This window comes from Scyliorhinus torazame, chromosome 16 (assembly GCF_047496885.1).
Source record: "Scyliorhinus torazame isolate Kashiwa2021f chromosome 16, sScyTor2.1, whole genome shotgun sequence".
In the NCBI taxonomy this organism is placed as follows: domain Eukaryota; kingdom Metazoa; phylum Chordata; class Chondrichthyes; order Carcharhiniformes; family Scyliorhinidae; genus Scyliorhinus; species Scyliorhinus torazame.
The window spans coordinates 199,077,576-199,103,015 of NC_092722.1; the positions used below are offsets into that span (position 1 = coordinate 199,077,576).

The 25,440-nt window shown below is 47.4% G+C and overlaps 1 protein-coding gene across 4 annotated transcripts in view; it reads right to left on the reverse strand.

The window, feature by feature from the left end:
- pcgf6 (polycomb group ring finger 6) overlaps window positions 1–25,440 on the reverse strand; it is a 146,405-nt gene that overhangs the window by 88,979 nt on the left and 31,986 nt on the right. For all 4 annotated transcript variants that reach the window (XM_072479771.1, XM_072479770.1, XM_072479769.1 and 1 more), the window contains one exon: window positions 8,222–8,249. In XM_072479771.1, the coding sequence (XP_072335872.1) occupies window positions 8,222–8,249 (28 nt within the window). The remainder of the gene's footprint in view (window positions 1–8,221; window positions 8,250–25,440) is intronic.

Here is a 25,440-nt window from a genome sequence, read left to right on the forward strand (position 1 = left end):
CCCTATCCCCGCTGTGATGTTAACCCTAGCCGCGATATAAACTCCCCAAACCCGCTGTGATATAAACCCTTACCGCTATATAAACTGCCCTATCCCACTGTGATATAAACCCTAACCGCGATATAAACTCCCCATTCCCTGGGTGATATAAACCCTAACCGCGATATAAACTCCCCAAACCCGCTGTGATATTAACCCTAACCGCGATATAAACTCCCCAAACCCACTGTGATATAAACCCTAACCGCGATATAAACTCCCCAATCCCCAGGTGATATAAACCCTAACCGCTATATAAACTCCCCTATCCCGCTGTGATATAAACCCTAACCGCGATATAAACTCCCCAATCCCCATGTGATATAAACCCTAACCGCGATATAAACTCCCCTATCCCACTGTGATATAAACCCTAACCGCGATATAAACTCCCCTATCCCTGGGTGATATAAACCCTAACCGCTATATAAACTCCCCTATCCCGCTGTGATATAAACCCTAACCGCGATATAAACTCCCCTATCCCGCTGTGATATAAACCCAAACCGCGATATAAACTCCACTATCCCCGCTGTGATATACACCCTAACCGCGATACAAACTCCCCTATCCCCAGGTGATATAAACCCAAACCGCGATATAAACTCCCCTATCCCCACGGTGATATAAACCCTAACCGCGATATAAACTCCCCTATCCCCGGCTGATATAAACCCTAACCGCGATATAAACTCCCCAATCCCCGGGTGATATGAACCCTAACCGCGAAAAAAACTCCCCTATCCCCACGGTGGTATAAACCCTAACCGCGATATAAACACCCCCTATCCCTTCATTGATTTAAACCCTAACCGCGATATAAACACCCCTATCCCCGCTGTGATATAAACCCTAACTGCGATATAAATACCCCAATCACCGGGTGATATAAACCCTACCGCGATATAAACACCCCTATCCCCACGGTGATATAAACCCTAACCGCGATATAAACTCCCCTATCCCCGGGTGATATAAACCCTAACCGCGATATAAACTCTCCAATCCCCACGGTGATATAAACCCTAACCGCGATATCAACACCCCAATCCCCGCTGTGATATAAACCCTAACTTTGATATAAACTCCCCTATCACCACTGTGATATAAACCCTAAACGCGATATAAACTCCCCTATCCCCAGGTGTTATAAACCCTAACCGCGATATAAACTCCCCTGTCCCGCTGTGATATAAACCCTAACAACGATTTAAACTCCCCAATCCCAGCTATGATATAAACCCTAACCGCGACATAAGCTCCCCTATCCCGCTGTGATATAAACCCAAACCGCGATATAAACTCCCCAATCCCCACGGTGATATTAACACAAACCGCGATATAAACTCCCCAATCCCCACGGTGATATAAACCCTAACCGCGATATAAACTCCCCTATCCCCAGGTGATATAAATCCTAACCGCAATATAAACTCCCCTGTCCCCGCTGTGATATAAACCCTAACCACAATATAAACACCCCCATCCCCGGGTGATCTCAACCCTAACCGCGATATAAACTTCCCAATCCCCACGGTGATATAAACCCTAACCGCGATATAAACTCCCCTATCCCGCTGTGATATAAACCCTAACCGCGATATAAACTCACCTAACCCCGGGTGATATAAACCCTAACTTTGATATAAACTCCCCAATCCCCGCTGTGATATAAACCCTAACTTAGATATAAACTCCCCAATCCCCACGGTGATATAAACCCTAACCGCGATATAAACTCGCCAATCCCCGCTGTGATATAAACCCTAACTTTGATATAAACTCCCCTATCCCGCTGTGATATAAACCCTAACCGCGATATAAACTCCCCTATCCCCACGGTGATATAAACCCTAACCGCGATATAAACTCCCCTATCCCCACGGTGATATAAACCCTAACCGCGATATAAACTCCCCAATCCCCACGGTGATATAAACCCTAACGGCGATATAAACTCCCCATTCCCCGGGTGATATAAAACCCTAACCGCGATATAGACTTCCCTCTCCCCACGGTGATATAAACCCTAACCGCGATATAAACACCCCTCTCCCGCTGTGGTATAAACCCTAACCGCGATATAAACTCCCCTATCCCGCTGTGATATAAACCCTAATCGCGATATAAACTCCCCTATCCCCGCTGTGATATAAACCCTAACAGCGATATAAACTCCCCATTCCCCGGGTGATATAAACCCGAACCGCGATATAAACTTCCCTCTCCCCACGGTGATATAAACCCTAACCGCGATATAAACTCCCCTATCCCCGGGTGACATAAACCCGAACCGCGATATAAACTCCCCAATCCCCGCTGTGATATAAACACTAACCGCGATATAAACTCCCCAATCCCCACGGTGATATAAACTCCCTTATCCCCGGGTGATATAACCCCGAACCGTGATATAAACTTCCCTCTCCCCACGGTGATATAAACCCTAACCGCGATATAAACTCCCCTATCCCGCTGTGATATAAACCCTAACCGCGACATAAACTCCCCTATCCCCGCTGTGATATAAACCCAAACCGCGATATAAACTCCCCTATCCCCACAGTGATATAAACACTAACCGCGATATAAACTCCTCTATCCCCAGGTGATATAAACCCAAACCGCGATATAAACTCCCCTATCCCCACGGTGATATAAACCCTAACCGCGATATAAACTCCCCTATCCCCGGGTGATATAAACCCTAACCGCGATATAAACTCCCCAATCCCCGGGTGATATGAACCCTAACCGCGAAAAAAACTCCCCTATCCCCACGGTGGTATAAACCCTCACCGCGATATAAACACCCCAATCACCGGGTGATATAAACCCTACCGTGATATAAACCCCCCTATCCCCGCTGTGATGTTAACCCTAACCGCGATATAAACTCCCCAAACCCGCTGTGATATAAACCCTAACCGCTATATAAACTCCCCTATCCCACTGTGATATAAACCCTAACCGCGATATAAACTCCCCATTCCCTGGGTGCTATAAACCCTAACCGCTATATAAACTCCCCAATCCCCAGGTGATATAATCCCTAACCGCGATATAAACTCCCCAAACCCGCTGTGATATTAACCCTAACCGCGATATAAACTCCCCAAACCCACTGTGATATAAACCCTAACCGCGATATAAACTCCCCAATCCCCAGGTGATATAAACCCTAACCGCTATATAAACTCCCCTGTCCCGCTGTGATATAAACCCTAACCGCGATATAAACTCCCCAATCCCCATGTGATATAAACCCTAACCGCGATATAAACTCCCCTATCCCACTGTGATATAAACCCTAACCGCGATATAAACTCCCCAATCCCCACGGTGATATAAACCCTAACCGCAATATAAACTCCCCTATCCCGCTGTGGTATAAACCCTAACCGCGATATAAACTCCCCTATCCCGCTGCGATATAAACCCTAATCGCGATATAAACGCCCCTATTCCAGGGTGATATAAACCCGAACCGCGATATAAACTCCCCAATCCCCGCAGTGATATAAACCCGAACCGCGATATAAACTCCCCAATCCCCACGGTGATATAAACCCGAACCGCGATATAAACTCCCCTATCCTCGGGTGATATAACCCCGAACCGCGATATAAACTTCCCTCTCCCCACGGTGATATAAACCCTAACCGCGATATAAACTCCCTTATCCCGCTGTGATATAAACCCTAACCGCGACATAAACTCCCCTATCCCCGCTGTGATATAAACCCAAACCGCGATATAAACTCCCCTATCCCCACGGTGATATAAACCCTAACCGCGATATAAACTCCCCTATCCCCAGGTGATATAAACCCAAACCGCGATATAAACTCCCCTATCCCCACGGTGATATAAACCCTAACCGCGATATAAACTCCCCTATCCCCGGGTGATATAAACCCTAACCGCGATATAAACTCCCCAATCCCCGGGTGATATGAACCCTAACCGCGAAAAAAACTCCCCTATCCCCACGGTGGTATAAACCCACACCGCGATATAAACACCCCAATCACCGGGTGATATAAACCCTACCGTGATATAAACCCCCCTATCCCCGCTGTGATGTTAACCCTAACCGCGATATAAACTCCCCAAACCCGCTGTGATATTAACCCTAACCGCGATATAAACTCCCCAAACCCACTGTGATATAAACCCTAACCGCGATATAAACTCCCCAATCCACAGGTGATATAAACCCTAACCGCTATATAAACTCCCCTATCCCGCTGTGATATAAACCCTAACCGCGATATAAACTCCCCAATCCCCATGTGATATAAACCCTAACCGCGATATAAACTCCCCTATCCCACTGTGATATAAACCCTAACCGCGATATAAACTCCCCTATCCCTGGGTGATATAAACCCTAACCGCTATATAAACTCCCCTATCCCGCTGTGATATAAACCCGAACCGCGATATAAACTCCCCAATCCCCAGGTGATACAAACCCTAACCCCGATATAAACTCCCCAAGCCCCAGGTGATTTAATCCCTAACCGCGATATAAACTCCCCAATCCCGCTTTGATATAAACCCAAACCGCGATATAAACTCCCCAATCCCGCTTTGATATAAACCCAAACCGCGATATAAACTCCCCAATCCCGCTTTGATATAAACCGCAACTGCGATATAAACTCCCCAATCCCCACGGTGATATAAACCCGAACCGCGATATAAACACCCCAATCCCCGCTGTGATATAAACCCTAACTTTGATATAAACTCCCCTATCACCGCTGTGATATAAACCCTAACCGCGATATAAACTCCCTATCCCCAGGTGATATAAACCCTAACCGCGATATAAACTCCCCTATCCCGCTGTGATATAAACCCTAACCGCGATATAAACTCCCCAATCCCAGCTGTGATATAAACCCTAACCGCGATATAAGCTCCCCTATCCCGCTGTGATATAAACCCTAACCTCGATATAAACTCCTAATCCCCACTTTGATATAAACCCAAACCGCGATATAAACACCCCTATCCCCGCTGTGATATAAACCCTAACCGAGATATAAACTCCCCAATCCCCACGGTGTTATAAACCCTAACCGCGATACAAACTCCCCTATCCCCGCTTGATATAAACCCTAACCGCGATATAAACACCCCTATCCCCGGGTGATATAAACCCTAACCGCGATATAAACTCCCCTATCCCCGGGTGATATAAAACCCTAACCGCGATATAAACTCCCCAATCCCGCTGTGATATAAACCCTAACCGCGATATAAACTCCCCCATCCCTGGGTGATATAAACCCTAACCGCGATATAAACTCCCCTATCCCCGCTGTGATATAAACACTAACCGCGATATAAACTCCCCAATCCCCACGGTGATATAAACCCTAACCGCGATATAAACTCCCCTATCCCTGGGTGATATAAACCCAAACCGCGATATAAACTCCCCTATCCCCGCTGTGATATAAACCCTAACCGCGATATAACTCCCCAATCCCCACGGTGATATAAACCCTAACCGCAATATAAACTCCCCTATCCCCGGGTGATATAAACCCTAACCGCGATATAAACTCCTCAATCCCCACGGTGATATAAACCCTAACCGCGATATAAACTCCCCATTCCCTGGGTGATATAAACCCTAACCGCGATATAAACTCCCCAATCCCCACGGTGATATAAACCCTAACCGCGATATCAACACCCCAATCCCCGCTGTGATATAAACCCTAACTGCGACATAAACTCCCCATTCCCTGGGTGCTATAAACCCTAACCGCGATATAAACTCCCCTATCCCCACGGTGATATAAACCCTAACCGCGATATAAACTCCCCAATCCCCACGGAGATATAAACCCTAACCGCGATATAAACTCCCCTATCCCTGGGTGATATAAACCCTAACCGCGATATAAACTCCCCTATCCCCGCTGTGATATAAACACTAACCGCGATATGAACTCCCCAATCCCCACGGCGATATAAACCCTAACCGCGATATAAACTCCCCTATCCCTGGGTGATATAAACCCAAACCGCGATATAAGCTCCCCTATCCCCGCTGTGATATAAACCCTAACCGCGATATAAACTCCCCAATCCCCACGGTGATATAAACCCTAACCGCAATATAAACTCCCCATTCCCTGGGTGATATAAACCCTAACCGCGATATAAACTCCCCAATCCCCACGGTGATATAAACCCTAACCGCGATATCAATACCCCAATCCCCACGGTGATATAAACCCTAACCGCAATATAAACTCCCCATTCCCTGGGTGATATAAACCCTAACCTCGATATAAACTCCCAATCCCCACGGTGATATAAACCCAAACCGCGATATAAACTCCCCAATCCCCACGGTGATATTAACACAAACCGCGATATAAACTCCCCAATCCCCACGGTGATATAAACCCTAACCGCGATATAAACTCCCCTATCCCCAGGTGATATAAACCCTAACCGCAATATAAACTCCCCTATCCCCGCTGTGATATAAACCCTAACCACGATATAAACACCCCCATCCCCGGGTGATATAAACCCTAACCGCGACATAAACTCCCCATTCCCCGGGTGATATAAAATCCTAACCGCGATATAAACTTCCCAATCCCCACGGTGATATAAACCCTAACCGCGATATAAACTCCCCTATCCCGCTGTGATATAAACCCTAACCGCGATATAAACTCCCCTATCCCCGGGTGATATAAACCCTAACTTTGATATAAACTCCCCAATCCCCACTGTGATATAAACCCTAACTTTGATATAAACTCCCCTATCCCGCTGTGATATAAACCCTAACCACGATATAAACTCCCCAATCCCCACGGTGATATTAACACAAACCGCGATATAAACTCCCCAATCCCCACGGTGATATAAACCCTAACCGCGACATAAACTCCCCATTCCCCGGGTGATATAAAACCCTAACCGCGATATAAACTCCCCAATCCCCGCTGTGATATAAACCCTAACTTTGATATAAACTCCCCTATCCCGCTGTGATATAAACCCTAACCGCGATATAAACTCCCCTATCCCCACGGTGATATAAACCCTAACGGCGATATAAACTCCCCATTCCCCGGGTGATATAAAACCCTAACCGCGATATAGACTTCCCTCTCCCCACGGTGATATAAACCCTAACCGCGATATAAACACCCCTCTCCCGCTGTGGTATAAACCCTAACCGCGATATAAACTCCCCTATCCCGCTGTGATATAAACCCTAACAGCGATATAAACTCCCCATTCCCCGGGTGATATAAACCCGAACCGCGATATAAACTTCCCTCTCCCCACGGTGATATAAACCCTAACCGCGATATAAACTCCCCTATCCCGCTGTGGTATAAACCCTAACCGCGATATAAACTCCCCTATCCCGCTGCGATATAAACCCTAATCGCGATATAAACTCCCCTATCCCAGGGTGATATAAACCCGAACCGCGATATAAACTCCCCAATCCCCGCTGTGATATAAACCCTAACCGCGATATAAACTCCCCAATCCCCACGGTGATATAAACCCTAACCGCGATATAAACTCCCCTATCCCGCTGTGGTATAAACCCTAACCGCGATATAAACTCCCCATTCCCCGCTGTGATATAAACCCTAACTTTGATATAAACTCCCCAATCCCCGCTGTGATATAAACCCTAACCACGATATAAACTCCCCATTCCCTGGGTGATATAAACCCTAACCGCGATATAAACTCCCCAATCCCCGCTGTGATATAAACCCTAACTTTGATATAAACTCCCCTATCCCGCTGTGATATAAACCCTAACCGCGATATAAACTCCCCTATCCCCACGGTGATATAAACCCTAACGGCGATATAATCTCCCCATTCCCCGGGTGATATAAACCCTAACCGTGATATAAACTTCCCTCTCCCCACGGTGATATAAATCCTAACCGCGATATAAACTCCCCTATCCCGCTGTGGTATAAACCCTAACCGTGATATAAACTTCCCTCTCCCCACAGTGATATAAACCCTAACCGCGATATGAACTCCCCTATCCCCACGGTGATATAACCACCCCCAAACCCTCAATATAAACTCCCCTATCCCCCACTGCCTGAAGGAGGATTTTAATCAATAAGTTTGGTTCTGTTTACAATGCTCCTACCTTATAGTCACCAACTCCCAGATCAGCTCTGCAAAAACAAAACAACAACTATTAGATTGTGATGGTACAGGACTGAGATCCACTTGAGCTCAATGTGCAAACTCCAGAAACATATGGCAGGCTGATGTTTCACCTTGGTTAGGTCCAGAGGACAGGATTTCTCAGGCCCTCCCTCTGCTGGGGTCATCAAGCCCCGCCAAGTGAAGGGGGATTTGAATGGATTGTTGCATCAGCCGTGAAAAAACCTGTTGTGGCTGGTCTGGGAAGCCCCAGTGAGAGTGTTGGTGACCTCTCGGCTGAGAAACATATATAATTGCATAAGATGTCAAACGTGTCCCAATGCCATTGCGCCTTGCAAGGAGGAAATAACAATAATCTTTATTATTGTCACAAGTAGGCTTACATGAACAGTGCAATGAAGTTACTGTGAAAAGCCCCTAGTCGCCACATTCCGGCGCCTGTTCGGGTACACGGAGGGAGAATTCAGAATGTCCAATTCACCGAACAGCGCGTCTTTGGACCTGCCAACAAGAAAGATGCCAATTTAAATTAATTAAACAGCAACTGAGTGGGATTCTACATTGCCTGCCTTTACAACTAGCATGGTAGCCTTTTCACTTTAGCTGCAATCTTGATCCAGGGGAATGAAAGTCAGGGCTCAAATAAGATTAACAAATGTATCTGGGGACAGAGGTCTGTGTGTGATTGTGCTGCCTAGACACTCGTGGCAAAGGTTTTCCACTGATATTTATTTGTCAGCTGCTCCCTCAGACGGCTCCGCCATGGCTGTCTCCCGGAGGGAGCACAATGCATGTGCCAACCTGCCCCTCTGGTTTCTCAGTGTGTCCGCCCTCCTTGGCAGCACTCAGCCTTTTACAGAGCACGTTTCAGCCTCAATGGCCGTTAATGGGCCAGCCAGCGTAATATCCCGTTACCAACGCGATCTCAGACGGGAGCGGGTTCACATCCGCTCCCACCCTCACTGACTTCAGGTGTGCCCCGAATGTTAAATTCAAAGTCAAAGCTGCAAAGAGTGATCGAGTGAATGGGGAAAGCAGGAATCGAGGGTAAACAACCATTCCAGCTGACCAATTCATAGCCAGATTTTGAATTCTTTTGGATATATTTTTAGAGCCCGTGGATTGGTGGCAAACTTCCCTTTTGGACCCTTTAATGAATTTATTAGTCCCAGCTGCAGAATCAACGGCCAGATGTGAAACCTGAGAGCACCGCTGCCCAGTCACAGGACCATAAAATATTACAACATAAACAAAGCCTTTCAGCCCATCAGGTTTGTGCTGTTGTTCACTGTCAAAAGCCACCCAGCCTAATCACACTCCCCTACTCCCCATCCAACAGTTCTGATGAAAGGTCCTTATCTGCAATGTAACTGTATCTCTCCCGTTACAGGCCAGCTGAGCATTTCCACTCTTTTTGATTTTAATTTCAGTTCAGTTTGGCTGTAGTACCCTCCACGCCTCTAGTTACAAAACCATGCATTTGGTTTGCCCTATTTATCCACACCTATTTGTGCTGCTCCATTTAGTGTATGTCTGCACATAATAATAATAATCTTTATTGTCACAAGTAGGCTTACATTAACACTGCAATGAAGTTACTGTGAAAAGCCCCTAGTCGCCACATTCCAGCGCCTGTTCGGTTTAAGGGCAGCACGGTAGCACAAGTGGCTAACACTGTGGCTTCACAGCGCCAGGGTCCCAGGTTCGATTCCCCAGTGGGTCACTGTCTATGCGGAGTCTGCACGTTCTCCCCGTGTCTGCGTGGGTTTCCTCCGGGTGCTCCGGTTTCCTCCCACAGTCCAAAGACGTGCAGGTTAGGTGGATTGGCCACGTTAAATTGCCTTTGGTGTCCAAAAAGGTTAGGAGGGGTTATTGGGTTACAGGGATAGGGTGGAAGTGAGAGCTTAAGTGGGTCGGTGCAGACTTTATGGGCCGAATGGCCTCCTTCTGCACTGTATGTTCTATATTCACAGAGGGAGAATTCAGAATGTCCAAATTACCTAACAGCACGTCTTTCGGGATTTGTGGGAGGAAACCGGAGCACCCGGAGGAAACCCACGCAGACACGGGGAGAACATGCAGACTCCGCACAGACAGTGACCCAAGCTGGGAATCGAACCTGGGACCCTGCAGCTGTGAAGCAACAGTGCTAACCACTGTGCGACCGTGCCGGCCGCCTGACCTCTGACGGGCATCTGATCTCTCTGCTCATCTCACTATTTAAAGGGCATTTCCTTTCCTTATTCTTGCTTTCAAAATTATTTTGTATTTTCCTTCACTAAATTGTCTGTTCCTAGATGTCTATCTTGCAGAACTATCCATGTCTTCTGGAATCTTTCACAATTTCTATCACAATTTGATGTCAACAGAAGATTCCTCATCCCTGAACCAGAATGTCATAGCTGGCACAGTAGAATCATGGCTAGGTTCAGACCGTGAGGAGTCAAGGGACCGATAGAAGAATGAATAATAACCAAAGAGACAGTGGGGGTTAAAGGTCGGAAAACAGTACCCCCAGGAGTGGGCTGGGACCACTGTTCCTCCGTCACAGAAATCATTTGGTGGGGATGTGGGCTTGGGAAGGGTGCTCTTTCCAAGAGCCGGTGCAGACTCGATGGGCCGAAGGGCCTCCTTCTGCACTGTAAATTCAATGATTCTTTATTTACAGCTCCAAAATTTGCGAAATGCACCAAATTCGGGAATGCCCAGAGGACTGCGATATAATATAGGGAGACATTAATAATTCATAGATTTTCATAGAATTTACAGTGCAGAAGGAGGCCATTCAGCCCATCGAGTCTGCACCGGCTCTTGGAAAGAGCACCCTACCCAAGGTCCACACCTCCACCCTAGCCCCATAACCCAGTAACCCCACCCAAACTAAGGGCAATTTTGGACACTAAGGGCAATTTATCAGGCCAATCCACCTAACCTACACATCTTTGGACTGTGGGAGGAAACCGGAGCACCCGGAGGAAACCCACTACACACGGGGAGGATGTGCAGACTCCGCACAGACAGTGACCCAAGCCGGAATGGAACCTGGGACCCTGGAGCTGTGAAGCAATTGTGCTATCCACAATGCTACCGTGCTGCCCAAAATAAAGTTGGATAATTGGCAAATAAACTCCATAATTGAAAAGTATGAAGTAACATTTTGGTAGTACGAATAATATTCCTTGGGATGGCGAGCGCTCTGTGCCCATCATCCTGAGAGTCAGTGGGAAATACATCCCTGCCGACTCAGAGAGAGATCCTGCTATTTTCCGCTCACTTGGGCGTTTATTGGTGCAAGTCCCACATTGGTCCATAAAATAATGAGGAGCATACAAGGTAGATAGTTGACATCTTTTCCCAAAGGTAGAGGAGTCCAGAACTAGGTGGGTATGGAGAGATGTGGGCCAAATATGGGCAGGTGGGACTCGCTTAGTGATAGAAACTGGGCGGCATGGACATGCTGGGCCGAAGGGCCTGTTTCCATGCTGTAAACATCTCTGACCCTAACTGTCAGCCAATTAGAGGGAGGAGGAGAGAGGGCCAGGCCTCCAAACATATGCCCGAGATAGAGGATGAAAACATTTTCGGTTTCCCACTTCTGGCATTGGGTGCCTGCCAGAAGTTCTGGGAGCTGACCGTAGAAGACGGTTTTCTCCTGTGGGATACGGGGGTTGTCGTTCCAGCGAAGGGCCAGGCAAACGTGTTGAAGGACCTTCACAAGGGGCATTCCGGAGAGTCCAAACTGAAGATGCTGGCGTGAGGTTATGTCTAGTGGCCAGGTTTGGACACGGATAGAGATGTTGGCTCAGCAGCGCTCCATCTGTCCAGGGCACCAGAAGCTCCCCGCGGAGGCACCGCTACACCCTTGGGAGTGTCCTGGGCAGCCTTGAGCTGATGTACACACCGGTTTCTCCGGCCCATTCCTGGGTTTGATGTTTCCCGTCCAAGTGGCTGGAGGTCCCACAAGTTGGTGATGATCACCACCCGGGTGACCGTTGAGCGATTATACATTTCTTCATCTACCCACGGAATCCCGGAGATGCTGGTAACAGATAACGGGACCTCTTTCACGAGTGAAGAGTTCACCGCCTTCATGAAAGGCATCGGGATTCGGCATGTCCGCACTGCCCAAACCATCGGCCTCAAATGGCTTAGCAGAGAGGGTCGTGCAGACGGTTAAACCGGGCTCAAGAAGCAGACTTCGGGCACGATCTACACAGGCTGGCACGTTATTTATTCTCGTACATGACTAGGCCGCACGCAGCAACTGGGGTGGCCCCCGCTGAGATGCGAATGGGTCGTAGACTTTGCACCCAATTCAAATTCACCCAGACATTGGTGGGAAGGTGCGGCGTAACCACGAGTTGCCGGGGTGTTGTCCAGTTCGACGTCAGCCTCTCCGATGCTTCACACCTGTTCGCAACTTCAACCACGGCGCTCGTTGGCTCTCTGGGATTGTCGTCCGTCAAATGGGACTAGTCTCTCACCAGGTTTGGGTCCAGGGGCAATTAATGAGATGACATTTGGATCATCCTCAATCACGGAGGATAGTCCCTCGTGAGGTTCCTCAGAAGATACCTGTCGTGGATCCTCCAAATCAGGGGGCGGTGTAAAGGGGCCTCACGGGCCATATCCAGCCTGCAGGGGGCGGTGTAAAGAGGCCTCACGGGCCATTTCCAGCCTGCAGGCCTTACCTTGTCCCAGCCTGGATGTGCTTTAATCACTCCCTGTGCTCGTGAGTTCCATCAACGCACCACCGTGAATAATGACATTTCTTCCGATTTCCTTATTGGATTTCTTGGTGACGAGGAAAAGGGAACACCCGGAGGAATCCCACGCAGACACGGGGAGAAAGTGCCAACTCCACACAGACAGTCACCCGAGGCGGGAATTGAACCCGGGTCCCTGTTGCTGTGAGGCAGCAGTGCTAACCACAGTGTCACCATGCTGCCGTTGCTGTGATCTGGAATCACATGTGAGCCAGACCATGCAAGACAGCAGTTTTCCAGACAGATTTTTATGACAATTGACAATGGTTTCATGGTCATCATTAATTAGACTTTTAATTCCAGATTTTTATTGAATTCAAATTTCACCATCTGCTGTGGGATTCGAACCCGGCTCCCCAGAGTAATTCCCTATATCTCACGCCTGATCTGAGGATGTTTTGTTGATACATGCTTTGGTTAACAGCTTACTATAACTCACCACCTAGACGCCTAGCTAAAGAAATGAAATGAAAATCGCTTATTGTCACAAGTAGGCTTCAAATGAAGTTACTGTGAAAAGCCCCTAGTCGCCACATTCCGGCGCCTGTTCGGGGAGGCTGGTACGGGAATTGAACCGTGCTGCTGGCCTGCCTTGGTCTGCTTTCAAAGCCAGCGATTTAGCCCTGTGCTAAAAATAGGTCAGGAAGAGGTGAGAACTATAACCCTAACTCTACAGCAGGGAACTAGAGTCCAGAGAGGAGTGGTGAGGTAGAGGGAGGGAGAGTATTAAACTACAGTGTAGAGGGGAGGTACAATTTTCAAGAGTGGTGGGGCAAATCGGGGTTGGAAAGAGTGAAAAAATTAATTAACCAATAGTCTGACTAAATTTCTCAACTGGTGACAATCCAAATAGCCTATGAGATCAAGAGAACTCAAAACGTAGCGTCAACATTCTCAACAGAGAATTCAAATCGTCACAGTCTGAGACCTAGTTTAAACAGCCTTAAAACAGGAGCCAGCAGCAAGCTTTGACATGTGAGACTGGACTCTGTTGTGCCCAGAAGACTGTCTGCGACTCAAGTCATTTAAATAACTAATCAACTGTAAATATTAAACATACAGCATCAACTGATGTCAGCAAGGATTCTCTACTCAAAGAGCTTCACAACTTCTGACAAATAAACTGCAGACAATGAAAGGTTGTGACATTCGGAACTATTTGTATTTAGAAAAATAAATGTTGTTTCAATCCTTCAGAATCACGTTTTTTTAACATAGAAACTGCAGACAGTATTCACTTCAACACACACCCCTCTCTCCCACCAATACCATAAACTCAACCCCCACCCTCAAGTATACAGACCACCCAGACTGATCAATAGCACAAACTTCCCCTCCCCCTACCCCGCACACTGACCGCTTTTGCTCTTCCCGAGGTCCCTAATCATCGCAGACCCAGCCTTCAGCTCACTGAATTCATGCCATGTGGTATGCAGAAATGGCTGAGCATACTGCATACAGCAAAGGCCAGGGGCCCCGACAACATCCAGGCTCCAGCGTTACCAATTTGTGCTCCAGGACGTGTTGTGCACCTAGCCAGCTGTTCCAGTACAGCTACAACACTGGCATCTACCCAACAATATGGAAAATAGCCCAGTATGTTCCGTCTGCAAGCAGGACAAATCCTAATTGGCCAACTACTATCCCATCAGTCTCTTAAATCATCAATAAAGTGATGGAAGGTATCATTGACAGGGCTATAAAGTGATTTTTGCTCACCGGGGCTGTTTAGCACACTGGGCTAAATCGCTGGCTTTGAAAGCAGACCAAGGCAGGCCAGCAGCACGGTTCAATTCCCGTACCAGCCTCCCCGAACAGGCGCCGGAATGTGGTGACTAGGGGCTTTTCACAGTAACTTCATTTGAAGCCTACTTGTGACAATAAGCGATTTTCAATAGCCGGTTCTCGGATGCTCAGTATGGGTTCCACTGGGGCCACTTGGCTCCAGTCCTCATTAGAGTTTTTGTTCAATAATAGAATAGCACATTCACTCTATCAAGTCTGCGCCAGCTCTTTCAAAGATAATATAGCTAATCCCACTAGCCTACTCTTTTCCCAGATCCCTGTATTATTTGTCTCCTTTATCCATTTCCCTTTTGAAGGTACCAATGAACCTGTATCCACTATCCCACAGGCAGTGCAGTCAATCCTAACTATTTCATTGCATTAAAATCACCCTTTCTGTTTTTGCCAATTGCCTTAAATCTATGCCCACAAACCATCAGCCACTGGAAAGTTTTGCTTTATTTATTTATATCCTTCATGATTTTAAAGTATTTCTCAAATTTCCTCTTAACCTTCTCTGCTCTTTAAAAATGTTAAAGGATTTATATTTGTATGGGCAGATATTAGAAATAAGGTGTAGTTTTAGGTGGGTTTAATTTAATATTTCTGAGTCTGGAAGGGACCTATAGTTAGATTCATACTGGACAAAGGTGTTTGTGTGTGTGGGGGTTGGATTCAGTTCCAACTGGGATTTTATTGTGATAGGAGTACAGCGTGAAGAGTAAATATAGTTGTTTGGCAACTAGAGGCCTGTAAGGAGAAAAAAAAGCTTTCTTTGTTCTTTAGTTTTAGCTGGAAGTTACAGCAGTTGGTGACAGGCAGCTGGAGAGAGAACACCTCTCTCAGCTTTGCTAAAAGAAAAGCCATACAGTAGAGTTATAGTTAAGAATGCCAGTGCCAGAAATCTAAAGGCAGCTACTTAAGGAAACGAGAGAAATGAAGAGGAGTTTCCAGGGAGCCTGAAGTGAAAGGAACAAAGAAGACCTGCGTATTGTTCATTTCAAGTCACAGAATTATAAACGGGTTGGCTAGTGAGAAGTCAGAAAAATATCTGCTGTGGTTTTAAGGTTTGTGATATCTCACTATCCTTCGTGAAATGTTAATTGAAATAAATGTGGAGCAATCGGTGACTGGATATCGGAATCTTTGTGTGTAAAAGCAGTCAAGACAAACAAATTCTGAAAGGGGTGGGTGTAAAACATGGGAGTGGATTTGCTGGTTAAAGTGGAAGCTATGTTCAAAAAAGTCCTTTGGATAATGTGGAGCGCATTTCAGAATGCAAACTGCTAGCGGAAAGCATGATTAAGAGAGAGGTTTTGAAGTGTGTTTTGGGAGTGGGGTTTGGAACCTCCCATAGGACAATCATCATGGGGGGATTCAGAGGAGAAATCCAAAGATACTGGGCTGGATTCTCAGGTCGCCGACGGCGAAAACGTGTTCGGCGACGGGCTGGAGAATCCAAATTCCCGACAGAATCGGGGGCAGCGCCGTTTCCGCGATTCTCTGCCCCCTCCAAAGCAGCGTACTCGACGAGTATGCCGTGCCACGTACCTACGGCTTCAGGCCATTGCCTGAGACCCATCACCAATGCTCCGTCCCCGACCGGCCGAGTTCCCGACGGCATGTGACACGTGTGGTCTCACCCGTCGGGAACTCGGCGTGGCGGCTGCGCACTCAGTCCAGCGCCGCCACAGTCGGGTGAGGGCCGATCCGTGGGCAGAGATGGACATATTCGGGACTGGGGCACTGTGCTGGGGCGGTCTGGGGTGCACGAGCCGGCCAAAGGGGGGGGGGGGGGGGGAAGAGAGACTATTTCGTGGTCTGGGTCCGCAAGCGGCATCCGCGTTGAAGCAGGGCGCGGCCGCTGCAGGCCATTGACGTGCACATGTGCGCCCACCGACCTGACAATTCTCCAGGCCGTTTCGGCAGCTCAAGCCGCGTGCTCTACGCTGCCTCCCCGCTAGCCCCCAGCAAATTGGGGAATAGGTGGCCGTTTTGCACCAGTTTTCCGCCACTGTTCCCACGCTGGCGTGGGGACATAGTCTCCAAATCGGAGAATCCAGCCAACTAACTTAGGTTCAGAGCGGAAAGTGTATTTGACCACAGCCAATCTGTGTACTTTAAAAAAGGGACTTTGTGTGCTAATGAGACCATTGTAGCTTCAAATGTATTCTGCCATCCGCGTGAAGCTCAAAACCTGCTTATAATTGTGACCAAGAGTTGGGGGTAGGAGGAGTAAAGAAGTGCCGCATTATAATCTATTTTTTCATGTTGAATAAATATTTTTTGTTGTTGTTAAAACTAATCAGTGGTCCTGTCGCTCTGTTCATCAACGTTTTATAAAAAAGTAAAAGTTACGGTCTTGTGAGCCTGGGTTCCATTCTGGGACCTTCACATCCAGTTATAACATCAACTGGGATCATAACACCCAGTGTCTCCAGCCTGTTTCCTACCCCAGCACCCAGTGAGGTGGTGGCCGAGTGGTATTTTCACTTAATAATCCAGAGATCCAGGGTAATGCTCGGAGAACCTGGGTACAAATCCCACCGTGGCAGCTGGCTAAATCTGAATAAGAAAAACCTAGAATTGAAAATCTAATATGGCCATGATACCATTGTCAATTGTTACAAGAACCCAGCTGATTCACTAGCTGGTCCCCTTGAGGGAAAGGAATCTGCTTCCCTTACCCGGTCTGGCCTACATGTGGCTCCAGATTCACAGCAATGTGGCTCACTCTTAAATGTCCTCTGAAATGCCACTCATTTCAAGGTCAATTAGGAATGGGCAGTGAATGCTGACCATCTTTCCCACCCCAGCCTCTCTAGCCTGGGAAGTCAGGGACACTTCCAGTGTCAATGGTAAGCACATGTGCAGGAAGCATCTCTGGGTGACAGTGCCACATGCACAGATGCTAGAGTGCCAGGGTACTACCCTGCCTTGTCCCCAGCCACCCAGGGGTCTCCAGTGGCCTGTGAGAGCCCCAAAGTGGCGTTACACCTGGTGCATGCCTGTGGGGAGCAGTACGAAAGGACGCCCAGACGAGGCCTTGCACATGCGGCCACGAAGTCCTGGGTGCCGGGTGAATCTGCCATCTGGGTATTTAAATGAGCCAATAGTACTCATCCAGGCAAGTGGAGAGTATTCCATCATGCCTTGTAGATGGTGGACGGGTTTTAGGGGGTCAGGTGGTGAGTTACTCGCTGCAGGATTTCTAGCCTCTGACCTGCTGTTGTAGCCACAGTATTTATATGGCTAGTCCATAAGAACATAAGGACTAGGAGCAGGAGTAGGCCATCTGGCCCCTCGAGCCTGCTCCGCCATTCAATGAGATCATGGCTGATCTTTTGTGGACTCAGCTCCACTTTCCGGCCCGAACACCATAACCCTTAATCCCTTTATTCTTCAAAAAACTATCTATCTTTATCTTAAAAACATTTAATGAAGGAGCCTCTACTGCTTCACTGGGCAAGGAATTCCATAGATTCACAACCCTTTGGGTGAAGAAGTTCCTCCTAAACTCAGTCCTAAATCTACTTCCCCTTATTTTGAGGCTATGCCCCCTAGTTCTGCTTTCACCCGCCAGTGGAAACAACCTGTCCGCATCTATCCTATCTATTCCCTTCATAATCTTATATGTTTCTATAAGATCCCCCCTCATCCTTCTAAATTCCAACGAGTACAGTCCCAGTCTACTCAACCTCTCCTCGTAATCCAACCCTTCAGCTCTGGGATTAACCTAGTGAATCTCCTCTGCACACCCTCCAGTGCCAGTACGTCCTTTCTCAAGTAAGGAGACCAAAACTGAACACAATACTCCAGGTGTGGCCTCACTAACACCGTATACAATTGCAGCATAACCTCACTAGTCTTAAACTCCATCCCTCTAGCAATGAAGGACAAAATTCCATTTGCCTTCTTAATCACCTGTTGCACCTGTAAACCAACTTTTTGCAACTCATGCACTAGCACACCCAGGTCTCTCTGCACAGCAGCATGTTTTAATATTTTATCATTTAAATAATAATCCCTTTTGCTGTTATTCCTACCAAAATGGATAACCTCACATTTGTCAACATTGTATTCCATCTGCCAGACCCTAGCTCATTCACTTAGCCTATCCAAATCCCTCTGCAGACTTCCAGTATCCTCTGCACTTTTTGCTTTCCCACTCATCTTAGAGTCGTCTGCAAACTTGGACACATTGCCCTTGGTCCCTAACTCCAAATCATCTATGTAAATTGTGAACAATTGTGGGCCCAACACTGATCCCTGAGGGACAGCACTAGCTACTGATTGCCAACCAGAGAAACACCCATTAATCCCCACTCTTTGCTTTCTATTAATTAACCAATCCTCTATCCATGCTACTACTTTCCCCTTAATGCCATGCATCTTTATCTTATGCAGCAACCTTTTGTGTGGCACCTTGTCAAAGGCTTTCGGGAAATCCAGATATACCACATCCATTGGCTCCCCGTTATCTACCGCACTGGTAATGTCCTCAAAAATTTCCACTAAATTAGTTGGGCACGACCTGCCCTTTATGAACCCATGCTGTGTCTGCCCAATGGGACAATTTCCATCCAGGTGCCTCGCTATTTCTTCCTTGATGATAGATTCCAGCATCTTCCCTGTTACCGAAGTTAAGCTCACTGGCCTATAATTACCCGCTTTCTGCCTACCTCCTTTTTTAAACAGTGGTGTCACGTTTGCTAATTTCCAATCCGCCAGGACCACCCCAGAGTCTAGTGAATTTTGGTAAATTATCACTAGTGCATTTGCAATTTCCCTAGCCATCTCTTTTAGCACTCTGGGATGCATTCCATCAGGGCCAGGAGACTTGTCTACCTTTAGCCCCATTAGCTTGCCCATCACTACCTCCTTAGTGATAACAATCCTCTCAAGGTCCTCACCTGTCATAGCCTCATTTCCATCAGTCACTGGAATGTTATTTGTGTCTTCCACTGTGAAGGCCGACCCAAAAAACCTGTTCAGTTCCTCAGCCATTTCCTCATCTCCCATTATTAAATCTCCCTTCTCATCCTCGAAAGAACCAATATTTACCTTGGCCACTCTTTTTTGTTTTATATATTTGTAGAAACTTTTACTATCTGTTTCTGGGCAAGTTTACTCTCATAATCTATCTTACTCTTCTTTATAGCTTTTTTAGTAGCTTTCTGTTGCCCCCTAAAGATTTCCCAGTCCTCTAGTTTCCCACTAATCTTTGCCACTTTGTATGCTTTTTCCTTCAATTTGATACTCTCCCTTATTTCCTTAGATATCCATGGTTGATTTTCCCTCTTTCTACCGTCCTTCCTTTTTGTTGGTATAAACCTTTGCTGAGCACTGTGAAAAATCACTTGGCAGGTTCTCCACTGTTCCTCAACCGTTTCACCATAGATTACAATCCCCCATGATAACTGCTGTACCATTTCTACATGCATCCGTTATTTCTTTGTATATTGCCTGCCCCACCATAATGTTACTATTTGGTGGCCTATAGACTACTCCTATCAGTGACTTTTTTGCCTTACTATTCTGGATTTCCACCCAAATAGATTCAACCTTATCCTCCATAGCACCAATGTCATCCCTTACTATTGTCCGGATGTCATCCTTAAATAACAGAGCTACACCACCTCCCTTACCATCCACTTTGTCCTTCCGAATAGTTTGATACCCATGGATATTTAACTCCCAGTCGTGACCATCCTTTAACCATGTTTCAGTAATGGCCACTAAATCATAGTCATTCACGATGATTTGCGCCATCAACTCATTTACCTTATTCCGAATGCTACGAGCATTCAGGTAAAGTACACTTATGCTGGCTTTTTTACCCCTGTTTTGAATCTTAACACCTCGATCAGTAACCTCTCCCAAATTATATTTCCTCTTAACTTTTCTCCTAATTTTCCTTGTCGTTGAACCCATATCTTCATGTAACAACCTGCCGCGTTGCTTACCATTAATGTTTTTACTTCCCGTTTTATTCCTTTTAGTATTCCTGGTCCTATTCACTGAGCTCCCCTCAGTCACTGTACCTTGTATTGTCGCCCTTTTTGATTTTTGAGTATGGCTTCTCTGCCTTACACTTTCCCCCTTACTGCCTTTTGTTTCTGTCCCTGTTTTACTACCTTCCAACTTCTTGCATTGGTTCCCATCCCCCTGCCACATTAGTTTAAACAACAGCTCTAGCAAACACCCGCCCTAGGACATCGGTTCCAGTCCTGCCCAGGTGCAGACCGTCCGGTTTGTACTGGTCCCACCACCCCCAGAACCGGTTCCAATGCCCCAGGAATTTGAATCCCTCCCTCTTGCACCATCTCTCGAGCCACGCATTCATCCTATCTATCCTGACATTCCTACTCTGACTAGCTCGTGGCACTGGAAGCAATCCTGAGATTACTACCTGTGAGGTCCTACTTTTTAGTTTAACTCCCAACTCCCTGAATTCAGCTTGTAGGACCTTGTCCCATTTTTTACCTATATCGTTGGTGCCTATGTGCACCACAACAGCTAGCTGTTCACCCTCCTCCCCAGAATGTCCTACAGCCACTCCGAGACATCCTTGACCCTTGAACTAGGGAGGCAACATACCATCCTGCAGTCTCGATTGCGTCCGCAGAACCGCCTGTCTATTCCCCATACGATTGAGTCCCCTATCATTATAGCCCTGCCATTCTTCTTCCTGCCCAGCTGCGCAGCAGAGCCAGCCACGGTGCCATGAACCTGGCTGCTGCTGCCTTCCCCTGGTGAGCCATCTTCCTCAACAGTCTCCAAAGCGGTATATCTGTTTTGCAGGGAGATGACCACAGGGGACACCTGCACTGTCTTCCTACTCTTGCTCTGTCTTTTGGTCACCCATTTTCTATCTCCCTCAGTACCTTTCACCTACGGTGTGACCAACTCGTTCAACGTGCTATCCCCGGCGCTCCCAGCATCGCGGATGCTCCAAAGTGAGTCCATCCGCAGCTCCAGAGCCGTCAAGCGGTCTAACAGGAGCTGCAACTGGACACACTTCTTGCACGTGAAGGAGCCAGGGACAGTGGACGTGTCCCTGAGCTCCCCCATCGCACACGAGGAGCATGGCATGGGTCTGAGATCTCCTGTCATGTCTTAAACCTTAGGTAAACTTATACAACTACAATTCCAAAAAACGAAAGAAAAAAGAAATAAATTAGACAATGAAAAGAAAAACTACTTACCAGTCACTTACCAGGCATAAAAAGCACCTCCTCCCCACCCAGCTTCCAATTCCCACCTCGATTCAAATTCCCAAACTCACTCTTTGCTGTCTCACTCTGGCTGTGTCTTCTCCGGCTCACTGGGAGAACTCACTGGGAGTGAATTTACAAGTTGCTCTTTTAAAATTGGCCTGAGCTGCCCCCCCCCCCCCCACCTGCTTTTAGATCAAAGTTCAGTTTTTGGTCAATGGTAGCCCCCAGGATGTTAATACGGAGGGGGATTCAGTGATTTTATCCAGCAGTGATTAGGATCTGGAGGTGGATTGAATGAGGCTTTCACAAGTGTGAGTTGGCTAATTATCTGGTGGGAAAATATTAGGCGGGCTACAGGGAAGAGATGGGGGAGTGGGACGAGGTGAGCTGCCCTTGCACAAAGGGCTGAATGAACTTTTTCAAAGATGTAAACATTGTAATTCCCGTGACATTGATGTCAATGGAATCTCGGAGAAAATCCTTCATCGGTTGGAGACATATTGAGCACGAAGGAAGATGGTTGCGGTTGGCCAAAGGTAAATCATCTTTCACCCCAGGACATTGTTCCAGGAGTTACTCCGAACAGTGTCTCAGGCTGCTTCATTGATGACCTTCCCCTTATGTTAAAGTCAGAAGTAGGATGTTTGCCGATGATGGCACTGGCACATTCGCAAATAATGCACCTGCCACATGCAGCAAGACTTGGAGAACATCCAAAATTGGGTTGACAAGTGGTAAATAAGATTTGTGCCACACAATTACCAGACACGGATTATCTCCTCCAGTCTAACCACCTACATTTTCTTTAAGAAAATTCATTTTATTCCAATTAAGGGGCAATTTAGCATGGCCAATCCACCTACCCTGCTCATCTTTGGGGGCAAAACCCATGCAAACACGGGGAGAATGTGCAAACTCCACACAGACAGTGACCCAGAGCTGGGATCGAACCTGGGACCTCGGCGCCGTGAGGCTGCAGGGCTAACCCACTGCACCACCGTGCTGCCCTCGTCTAACCACCTACATGATGTTCAACAGCATTAACAGCACCAAATTCCCCACCATTAACATCCTAGGGGGTTACCATTAACCAGAAACCAAGTTACTGGAGCAGGTCAGAGTCTGGTACGATATGACAAGTGATTCACCTCCATCTCCAAGGCACAGGTTGGAAGTGTGGTGGTGTACCCTCACTTGCCTGGATCGATGCAGCGCTCACAACACTCAGGAATCTCGTCATCATCCAAGGCAAAGACACTGCCTTCAACATTCAGTCACTGCACAGCCGATGACAGAGTGGCAGCCGTGTGTACCATCAACAACGTGCGCTGCATTAACTCACCAAGGCTCCTTTGACAGTACCTTCCAAATCTCTGACCTCTAGCACAGCAGATTCATGTTAACACCGCCTGGAACCATATCGCTGTTTACTGTCACTGGGTTAACCGCATGGATTTTCCTCCCGAAGAGCAGCGTGGGGTGTACCTACACCAGATACAGCAGCTGACCACCACCACCATCTCGAGGGAAATTAGGGTCAGACAATAAATGTTGACCGGGCCAATAATGCCCATATCATGGGAACAGACACTTTAGCTTTGACCTTCTCCCTGTCTGAGGCATAGTCTCAGTCCAAGTACAACTTTTCTTGGCCTCAGATACTGTGCTATAGCACACTCTGCTGCTCTATTCACTTTCTGAGCCATTGAGCAAAGTGATTGATCTGTGCAGACAATGCAATATAACAGCACACGGCAGACCATCCATCTGCACTGCAGGTTCTGCGAAGCTCGCCAGTGGACAGCCTAGACATGTCGATACCAGGGGGGGGGGGGGGGGGGGGGGGGGGGAGAGAGAGAGAGAGAGAGAGAGAGAGAGAGAGAGAGAGAGAGAGAGAGAGAGAGAGAGAGAGAGAGAGAGAGAGAGAGAGAGAGAGAGAGCGAGAGAGAGAGAGACAGAGTGTGAGAGAGAGAGAGAGAGGAGGAGATAAATCTGACTGAAGACGACCTGTTATTTATTAAGACTGAAAGCAGCAAAGCCTAAACCTGGTTAAACTGGACAGCGGATACAATCATCCCAAACCCCGATACGACCCCCACACCCAAACCCCGATACAATCACCCCCAAACACCAATTCAACCCCCACCCCAAACAACCCTCACCCCCAAACCCCGATACAGCTAATCCCTCACCCCCCAATACAGCTATTCCTTCACCCACACCCCAGCAATAAACCTACACCTTGTTGCTCCCAGTTGTCCAGGTTCGGGTCAGATGTGCCTGGAGATGGTGCTGGGGAAAATGTGGCGATTACTCCAATATACCCAGCAATGGTGTTCTTGATCTGCAGTTGGTCAGAGTTTAACGGGTGCTATATCAGCCTCAGTATGGGGATACTATCTGTATTGGCACGGTAGCACAGTGGGTAGCACTGTTGCTTCACAGCGGCAGGGTCCCAGGTTCGACTCCCGGCTTGGATCACTGTCTGTGTGGAGTCTGCAAGTTCTCCCTGTGTCTGCGTGAGTTTCCTCCGGGTGCTCCGGTTTCCCCCCACAGTCCAAAGACGTGCTGTTAGGTGAATTGGACATTCTGAATTCGCCCTCTGTGTACCCGAACAGGCGCCGGAATGTGGCGACTAGGGGATTTTCACAGTAACTTCATTGCGGTGTTAATGTAAGCCTGCTTGTGACAATAATGATTATTATATTGTAAGGGGCAGGTCAATAGAAGGCTGTGACACCAGGATTCTGATACAAGTCTGTGAGGAGTTTTGTGAAAAATGTATTGACTACCTTCAAAATAATTCTGCAATTCACATTACCCATAGGTCTCAAACAACTCCCTGTACCCAAAAAGAAAGAGGCTCACCTAATCACAGGAAGGGTCCCGTGGACTCTGCGTGCAAGTCTCTCACAAACCCTATGGTCTCTGCAGCCCCCTACTGGGCACCAAAATAACTGCACTTAGACACTGAAAGTACACAACAATCTTAGAGCGGACAAGTTCGCTCAACCGGAGGAAAAACTTCGATTTTGAGACACAATGGTAAAAAATCTTATAAACTTATGAAATCATTAATGTGTTTTAATTCCTGATGTTCATTTGTCTTTGAGCCAGAATTGAATTGCAACACTGCAATATTCACAGTCTGCATCAGGAACAGCATCCCGGGGAAATGGGCAGCTTGGCAAACAGGAAGCAAATGCCAGCCCACATTGGAGCTCCCTCTCTGAACCGCCTTCCCGTAACAGCCTCCCCGAACAGGCGCCGGAATGTGGCGACTAGGGGCTTTTCACAGTCACTTCATTTGAAGCCGACTTGTGACAATAAGCGATTTTCATTCATTTTCAACTGCTCGTCGCTCACACCAAAATTAGTCAAAAATGAAAACCCAACTGCTGGGATTAAATAGGAATTTGCAACGCACA